The 9,676-nt window shown below is 46.8% G+C and overlaps 1 protein-coding gene across 1 annotated transcript; it reads left to right on the forward strand.

Moving 5' to 3' along the window:
- Positions 1-783: 783 nt before the first annotated feature.
- On the forward strand, positions 784-2,108 carry LOC311004164 (trace amine-associated receptor 7e-like; the record flags this gene model as incomplete). Its single annotated transcript, XM_083996110.1, has 2 exons — positions 784-947; positions 1,319-2,108. The coding sequence occupies 2 exons, from the start codon at positions 784-786 to the stop codon at positions 2,106-2,108; spliced, it is 954 nt and encodes a 317-aa protein (XP_083852236.1).
- Between the last annotated feature and the right edge of the window lie 7,568 nt (positions 2,109-9,676).

Genomic DNA, 9,676 nt, shown 5'->3' on the forward strand with positions numbered 1-9,676 from the left:
AACCTGCAGTCTTCCTCCATGGCCTCCCCCGAACGTCTTCCAGACCCGAGTCTTTGCTTCCGCAACTACCTGAGCTGCACTACGATTGGCCTGCCGGTGTCCATCAGCTGCCTTAGGAGTCCCACTGGCCAGCCAGACTCAATAGGACTCCTTCTTCAGCTAGACGGCATCCCTTACTTCTGGTGTCCACCACCGGGTTCGGGGGTTGCTGCCATGGCAGGCACCTGAGACCTTACTGCTATAGTGGAGAACATGGTCCACTCGGACTCAGTGTCCCCAGCCTCCCTCAGGATCTGGTTGAAGTTCTCCTTGAGGTGGGAGTTGAAGACCTCGCTGACAGAGGGTTCTGCCAGACATTCCTAACAGACCCTCACAATACTTTCCCAGGCTCGGTGTGTTCCTACCAAGGGGGGAGTTGTGGGGGAATACCACTTCCGCGTTCAAAAACCTGCAGTTCCTCGGCTGCCGCTGGGGGCTGGGACCAGAAGTGAGCAATTTTCCATTGACCCCCATGTTAAAATAGCCAAAGACATATTTCCAGCCTGTTTTTCTGTGTATGTGGTATGAATGAATAATGGTTACTGTACGTGCTTTGGGTATCAGATAACAATAGAAAAGTGCTATATAAATGAAATCCATATGTGCTTATGTTGCTGAGGTGAATGAATACATGAGAGGATCAAACTTTGGACGAATGAAAAGTTTGATTCACAGAGTGAAGGAGGAGGGAGAGGAGATAAAGGAGCAGTCAGACAGAGCTGTGGTCACTCAGCTCCTCTCATGATGGAAGAGGCTGAGCTCTGCTTCCCACAGCTCCTCAACACCTCCTGCAGGAGGCCACCACCTCCTCACTCTGAGGCTCTGCTGGTTTACGTCCTGCTCTTCTTCATCTCTGTGCTCACTGCTGCTCTCAACCTGCTGCTCATCATCTCCATCTCCCACTTCAGGTGTGCTCACTCACTGTTGAACCATGTTGTCTAAATCCACAGCTTGAGTTGTTTGGTTTCTGACATTATTGTTGAAAATGTTCAAATGTCACTGGTTTGTTCCCACAGAGAGCGAGAGAACAAAACATTTAACTTATCAACTGTCTCCCTGTTTGTACAGCTTCTGTTCTGTAACTTTAGGGTCTGTCACAGTGTGGGAACAGTTCACAGTTTTCTTCTTTGCATTCATGCACCCATGTTGTCTGAAGAACTTCCGATCTGTGATGTGTGATGAACCTGATCCAGTGTCCTTTTACTCTTTTTACCCATGTGTTTAGTTTATTCTAAGCTGCTGGTTTTGTTATGACCTTGTTGCCGTTTTGTGTTTTTAGGCAGCTTCACTCCCCCACCAACTTCATCCTCCTCTCTCTGGCGGTCTCAGACTTCTTCGTGGGCCTCCTGGTGATCCCGGTTGAAATCCTCATGACAGGGACCTGCTGGGTTCTGGGAGACGTCATGTGTGCTCTGTACTTTCTCCTGCCTTACACCCTCATCTCTGCCTCTGTGGGGAGCATGGTGCTGATATCGGTGGACCGCTACGTGGCGATCTGTGACCCCCTGCGTTACCCCACCAGGGTCACTGTGAGGGTGGTGACTGCTGCTGTGTGTCTCTGCTGGCTCTGCTCTGTCGTCTACAGCGTTGCCATCCTGTATGATCACCTGAAACAACCGGGCAGGTATAATCCCTGTCAGGGAGAGTGTGTGGTGAGCGTGGCGGGAGACGTGGACCTCGCTGTGGCCTTCGTCATCCCCATCGCCATCATCACAGTTCTGTATGTCAGAGTGTTTGCAGTGGCGGTGTCTCAGGCTCGAGCCGTACGCATCGTCACCTCGATGACGGTGACGGTGAGGAGGTCTGAGCTGAAGGCGGCCCGGACTCTGGGGGTTCTGGTAGCTGTGTTTCTGATCTGTTACTCTCCGTACTACTGTCTGTCCATGTCGGGTGGAAACATCCTGGTTGGTTCTTCCACCGAGGCCTTCATAAGCTTTGTGATGTATTTTAACTCCTGTCTGAACCCGCTCCTCTACGCCCTGTTCTACCCCTGGTTCAGAAAAGCTGTGAGACTCATTGTGACTCTTCAGATCCTGCAGCCTGGATCCTGTGATGCCAACGTCCTATAGAGACTCTGAGACCCTCTCTTTGCTCTTAAACCTAATGTTACATGATGTGTTCAGGTGCAGGTGGAAGGCCTCTGGATTGTGTTCATGTGAGAACAGAGCAGCACAGATAGTAGATTTTACTTTGTACTTCGATCTAGTTGTCTTATTAACCCAGTGCTGCAGTTTTAAATCCAGGACTTTAATGGTACATTCATTGTAACAATATTTTAAGGGTAATTTTATTGATCTGATATTTTAAGGGTATTCTTATTGATCCGGTACCGTCAATGTGCTCTGATTGATGCTCAAGTTTAATGTTAATCCTCTTGATCTGGCACTGTGACTGTTCTCCTATTGATTATTTTGCTACTCTTATATATCTGTTGCAGTTGTTGTAATTGTACTATTCTTAATCTGAACCGTATCGATCTGGTTCTGTTACAGTGCTTTTATAGATCTGGTTCTGTAACTGTGGTCTCAGTTATGCTCGGGTTTAATGGTACTCCTCTTGATCCGGACTCTTATTAATCCAGTAAAGTAACGTCACTTTTATCAAACTGGTACTGTAATTGTTCTATTATTGATCAGGCACTTTAACTGTACTCCTTTTTAAGTTTATTTTATTGTCATTGCATAGACATATACAACGAAATTTCGTTTGACAGTCTCTCCCCTGCAGCAGCAAAGAACATTCAAAGGTGTCAAAAAATAATTGAATATCAACGTATTAAAACATGAACTACGTAATATACAGTAAAAGTAATATTAACCACATCAAGTCACTATTATTACTACTATTATAACTATTATTTATCTGTTAAATAACTGCTCTCCTATTTATCCAGAACTTTAATGGTACTCTTATATATCTGGTATGGTAATTGTACTATTCTTAATCTGAAACTTATCTTGTTGAGTATTATGTGAGTGTGTGTATGTGTCTGGCTATGAGTGTGGTTGAGGATGAGGATGATTGTTATCTGTGTATTGTATGTGTATGTGTTTGAATGTGTGATGAGAGTGAGAGAGAGTGTATAGCTGTTGGTCTCTATTGTGCACTTTATGATTTGGCGCTCTTGTTTCCCTGCTTTTATTAGTGCATTCTGTCAATTTTTTTAAATATTATGGTTATTATGTCTTATTTCAATTAATCTTAATATTGTATCTGTTTAGCACTTTACCTGCCCAGGGACTACAGGCGGAAATTAGCAATTGTTGCTATAACCTGGCTCAAAGCATCTCTTCTTGTTTTAGAAGATTAATGTTTTTTTTGTGCATTGTCCCTGTTTTAAATAAATAAATTCAATCAATCAATCAATCCAGCTGGTACTATGCTATTATAGAGCCAGTTCTGTAACTGTGTTCTTATTGATGCTCAAGTTCAATGTTACTCCTCTCCAGTAAAGTAACAGTACTGTTATTAATCTGGTACTGAAACTGCTTTGTTATTGATCAGGCACTTTAACAGAACACTCGATCTGTTATTGTAACCGTACTCTTATTGATCTGTAACTTTAAAGGTCCTCCTATTGTACTCTAATCTATCAGGTTCTCTAATTATTCTAGTGCTTTAACAGTACTTATCTATCTGGTACTTTCAGAGTATTGTCATGACCCTGCTGTGTTCCTTGTCTTGTCTGTTTAGTTTAGTTCCTGTTTTATTTTGAAGTCCTTGTCCTGTCTTCCTGTGTGCTCCCTGCCCTTGATTACCTAATGTGTCTCAAGCCGTTTTCCCACTAAAATTAGCGGGTCGACGCGGGTTTTTTAAACGCGGGTCGACCCGCTAACAATCGGCATTTGGCCCCTTTCCCATTGACCAAAATGAGCCGAGTCTGCCCCCCCGCTGAGGGATCAGACAGAGCATAAACCAGTCGCCCCGCTCTCATCCGCGGTGCAAGAGACACACAGTCATGCCACAGCCACCCGCCGCGGAGTGTCCGTCCGCCGAGGCAGACTCTCTGGCTGGCTGACCTGGAGCACCAGGACCGCGGAGGACAGCGAGTCTGCTGCGGCCGGATGACGGACGTCCGCGGCACAACACGTCAGTTAAACAGACTGTCGCTTCTTTTCTTTTCTTTTCTTCTATCGTTTTTGGTCAGTGTTCTCTTTTGATCCCAGTCTCGGATGAGAGCAGAGCGGAGCAGAGCTTTGTTTTGGTACGTGATATGAGACGCGACCGGCGCGATGACGTAGCGTCACGTAACGTTCAGTGTCATCACGTAAATTAGCGGGTTGACGCGGGTCTGACGTTCCCACTGCAAGCCGAGCAGAGCCGAGCCGATTAAAGGCGATTTTAACCCGCGTCGCTTGCCGAGTCGTTTGACCCGCGTCGACGTGGGTCGACTCGGCTCGGTGCGCCTTTCCCACTGCCACCAAAAGCCGATTGTTAGCGGGTTTAAACGGGTTTTTTGGCCAGTGGGAAAGGGGTATCAGTCTGATTGCACCACCTGTGTCTCATTCCCTCATGTATTTAACCTCAGTGTCTCCCTTTGTCCTTGTTGGTTCATTGTCCTTTGTCCTCCTGGCTCCATGTTCCTCGTGTTCCTGTGTTTCCCTGTACTTGTAAGTTACTAATAAATCCCTTTTTGTCACCGAACCTCGGTCTGCGTTTGGGTCCTGTTCTCCCCCAACCTGACAGAATGAACCGACCAAAAAAGGACCCAGCGGACAGATCCCCTCCAATGATGACTTTTGTTGAGTATCTTGCTTTACTGGCAGAATGGACTGCCAGGAATGAGTCCTCTGCCACCAACTCCCCAAGACCCAGCAGAGGAGTCTCCCCTCGCCGCCGCCAGCAGCCCAAGCCTCGTCCCCAGCAACCAACCTCCCCAGAAGAGGACAACCCTTTCCGGGGCACTTGGCTGGCACTGGGGGGGGGGCCCGCTCGGTCCAACAGGCCTACAGAGCGGGGCTAGCCGCCTCCAGGCCAGTCGGGGCCTCCCGGCTGGCTAGAGGAAAGCTGGCAGGCAAACCTCCTGTCTTGGTGGGCAGGACCGTTGCTAGGAATTCTGGGCCCCCTGAAAGAAGACTAAAGTGGGCCCCCTACCCCCCTGACTTTTCCATTTTTTTTCTTAGACTACGTATGTATTACCATTTTTTATTTAGCCTATACTTTGTCTATGGATATTCTCATTCATCAAGGTCATCGTTCTTCTCTGGGCGAATTGAATCGTAGGCCACTGGACTTGTATTTGTCTGGGAAGAAGTTTCGCCTCTTATCCAATGGGCTTCATCAGTTCGTACGCAGCGCAAAAAAAAAAGCCTACTTTGTTTTGATGCTAATGCAGCATTACTATGAGTATTAGTCAGGGTCTTATGCAGAACTAGAGAATGCATTTCCTGAAGGAAATACGGGTGAATGCTGAAAGCAGAATGATTCAGTCATACAAAGATTAGACCACTGGGGGTTTTTGGGCCCTACTGGGTGCAGGGCCCCTAGAATTATCATCACCTTTCTCCCCTACACAACGGCCCTGCCGGTGGGGCCGCACCCATCTCCTGTTCCGGCTGGAGAGCCTTCATGTTCCCCTCTGGCTGGGCAGCAGCCTTCATGTCCCCCTTTGGCTGGGCAGCAGCCTTCATGTTCCCCTCTGGCTGGGCAGCAGCCTTCATGTCCCCCTTTGGCTGGGCAGCAGCCTTCATGTCTCCCTCCGGCTGGGCAGCAGCCTTCATGTCCCCCTTTGGCTGGGCAGCAGCCTTCATGTCCCCCTTTGGCTGGGCAGCAGCCTTCATGTCCCCCTCTGGCTGGGCAGCAGCCTTCATGTCCCCCTCTGGCTGGGCAGCAGCCTTCATGTCCCCCTCTGGCTGGGCAGCAGCCTTCATGTCCCCCTCTGGCTGGGCCGCAGCCTTCATGTCTCCCTCCGGCTGGGCAGCAGCCTTCATGTCCCCCTTTGGCTGGGCAGCAGGCTTCATTTCCCCCTCTGGCTGGGCCGCAGCCTTCATGTCCCCCTCCAGTTGGGCAGCAGCCTTCATGTCCCCCTCTGGCTGGGCAGCAGCCTTCATGTCCCCCTCTGGCTGGGCAGCAGCCTTCATGTCTCCCTCTGGCTGGGCCGCAGCCTTCATGTCCCCTACCTGCAGTTAGGCAGTCGGCGGTCCGGCCGACGCTTGCACTGCAGCATCCCTCGGTGCAGTCCTCAGAGCTGCAGCTTCCCCCAGCTCCCTCTCCAGAGCTGCAGCTTCCCCCGGCGTCCTCTTCAGAGCTGCAGCTTCCCCCGGCTCCCTCTTCAGAGCTGCAGCGTCCCCTGGTGCCACGTCCGGAGCTGCAGCTTCCCCTGGTGTCCTCTTCAGAGCTGCAGCTTCCCCCAGCTCCCTCTTCAGAGCTGCAGCTTCCCCCAGCTCCCTCTTCAGAGCTGCAGCTTCCCCCGGCTCCCTCTTCAGAGTTGCAGCTTCCCCCGGCGTCCTCTTCAGAGCTGCAGCTTCCCCTAGCTCCCTCTTCAGAGCTACAGCTTCCCCCAGCTCCCTCTTCAGAGCTGCAGTGTGCTCGGGCGCCACCTCCAGAGCTGCAGCGTCCTCCAGTGTCGGGGGTCCCGACTGACGCCACTCCTGTTCCCTGTGTCCAGCCGGCTGAGCGTCCGGCTCTTGTTTCCAGTGTTGAGCCCGCAGAGTGCCTGGCTCCTGTTTCCAGCATCCAACCGGAGATCTGTCCGGTTCCTGCTGCCAGTGGCCAGCTGGGAACCCAGCCCATCTCCGGCTCCACGGCTCCTTTCAGCTTTTACAATCAGGCAGCCGGTTCAGAGTAGATACCCCTGGCCAAAAAAAAGACCTACAAGAACTCTTTTATCCCTACTGCAGTGCATATTTTAAACGAAAAGAAATAGGTACCTGTTTTTAGGGCAAGATCTATCTGCTGTTGCAGCTTTTATGTGAGCGCCACAAGAATTTTAGAATTTTTATGGTTTTTATGTGAGATCTTTTGATGTGAGTTTTTATGTTGGTGTCTGTATGTTTATGTTTAACTGAGCCCAAACTGATGACAATTTTCTGTCCTTGTGACAGACAATAAAGTTTTTTGAATTGAATTTGAATTGAATTGAATCTCAATCCCGGGTCGTCAGTGGGCGGTCGGGGGGGGGGGGTTATGTCATGACCCTGTTGTGTTCCTTGTCTTGTCCGTTTAGTTTAGTTCCTGTTTTATTTTGTCCTGTCTTCCTGTGTGCTCCCTGCCCTTGATTACCGAATGTGTCTCACCTGTCTGATTGCACCACCTGTGTCTCGTTCCCTCATGTATTTAACCTCTATGTCTCCCTTTGTCCTTGTCGGTTTACTGTCGTTTGTCCACGTGAATCCATGGTGTGTTTCCTGTGTTTCCTGTGTGTTGTTTCGTTCCACTTCTGCAAGTCTGCATTTGGGTCCTGCATTCCTCGAAACCCTGACAAGTATAGGCTACCCTCATCAACCTGGTCATAAAAGTTATGATTTGTATACTCTCGCTGTATCCTGACTTGTAAGAGTATTGTTTTGATATAATAGGATTTATTCATACAGCACTTTATGAAGCACAGTTACAAAGTGTGACTGAAGGAGGCGTCTCTGTTTACCTCAGTGGTTGTGGTCGTTAGTGTGTAATTAACAGTTTGGTTTTCATGTCTTCATTTGGTTCTTGTTCACGTGCTGATATATTTACACAGTGTGTCAGAGAGAGAGAGAGAGAGAGTGTGTATAGAGAGCTGGTGTCTCTCGCTCACTCAGCTGTGTGATATTTTTACCTCAGTCAGCTGCGTTTCCTCTCAGTCCTCAGGGACGAGTCAACGAGTCAGAGCAGCAGAGAGCGACCAGGCCCAGGTACTGACTCTCTGTGTCTCTCTATGTCTCTATGTCTTTGTATCTGTGTCTTTGTTTGTGTCTCTGTCTCAGTGTCTTTCTATGTCTTTGTCTCTGTCTTTATCTCAGTGTCTTTCTTTTTCTGTCTCTGGTATTTACTGACAAGTGATGAATGTTCAGTTTTAACTGTGAAGAAGTTTGTACAGTATCCTTTGAACCCATTTATCATTTAAGTCTGTAAGCATCTAAGGCTGGATTGCACCAACAAGGTTTAATTTAATCTAAGATTAGCTCTAATCAGAGATTAGTAAAACTCAGTTTAAAATGAGTTAATCCATGTTTAAAATTAAGCAGAGCTCTGTTGCACCATTTAAAATTAATCTCAGTTTAGTAAAACTCAGTTTAACTGAATTTAAACTGATTTAAATCAGTAGGGACAAGTGTGTATAAAGGAAACTAATTAAATATGCAAAATGGAGTTTTGTTCGTTGCAGTTTGTAAACAAAACATTCAAGCTGGGAGGCTCAACTGTGTAGACTAGCCTCCTGCCCCTGACAGCAGCAGTCAAGACCGCAGAGGAAACTAAACAGTCTGGGCCGATACCCGCCGTCACCAACACCAGGAGCCTCTGGTGTCACATGTTTTGTTTTGTTTTTTAAACAGGAGAGCCGAGCTGGGAAGACGGTGTTAGCGGTGGATGCTAACCGCTACCACTAGCCGGATTTAGCATCGAGCTAGCTCCCCACACAGCCCTACTTGTTACCAGTCGAGGCTTTAGTTGTCAGTGACGGTCAGGAATCGGTCTGCAGCTCCAGCGCTTCACTCAGACTGTTCTTTCTTTTGTCCTCCTGACTGCTGCTGAGAGAGAGAGAGACGTGCTAGCACTCGTTAGCATCAGAGACAGCTAGTGCTGCTAGCAGCCCTGAGCCTCCTACTCTGCTGCAGTAGCTTCACCTGAGCTTTGTCAGAGAAAACACCGTCTCTCTCCGCCCAGAAACGTCTCTGTGCGCAACAAAACAAAGCAAAAGAGAGAAAATTGAGAGACAGAGCCTGTCTCTCAATTTTCCTCAAATAACTTCATAATTTTGCTCGCTCCAGCTCAAAAATACAGCCATTGAAAAAATTAAACCTCCTCCACTGTCGGTTTAAAATTAACCCTAGATCACAGTTTAAACTGGAGTTTAAAGTTCTGGTGCAACAGGATTAAAATTAAACTTAGTTTAGAGTAAAAGTTAAACTGAGGTTTAAAGGGAGGTTTAAATCTAATCTGTCTTAATTTTGAACTAGGTTTAAAGTTTAGTGCAACAGAATTTAAACTTAAACCATGATTTAATCTGGTTTTAAAGTTAAACCTTGTTGGTGCAATCCAGCCTAAGTGTTTATAATATGTTAACAGTTTGTTAATGTGTTAAAGAGGTAATAACACTAAATATGTAGCCTAAATAATAAACAACTTGTAACTGGTAATAACATTAATAAAGTTAACAAACCACTTATTACACATTTTTATTGTGTGACAGCCTATGTTTATTGAAGCAAAATTAAAAAAAAGTTAAAACTTGTTATAAACTTGTTGACTAATTATTTCTTCCTCATCAATTCTAATTCAACTTTTTATCTTTCTTTTGAATCTTAAATGTTCCTTGTGTTTTAATTTTAATATAATATATAACTGATATTAATCTGAATAAAATCAGTATTTGAAATATGGATCATTTATCTTCTGATCAAAGTCAATAACTTAGAAAGTTTTTAAATTATGGATACTTACAAATAGGAAAAGACCACAGAGAATCAACATAGTTATTGATCAATAATCAAACCTTCAG

Source organism: Trachurus trachurus, assembly GCF_905171665.1.
Source record: "Trachurus trachurus genome assembly, chromosome: 21".
Lineage (NCBI taxonomy): Eukaryota > Metazoa > Chordata > Actinopteri > Carangiformes > Carangidae > Trachurus > Trachurus trachurus.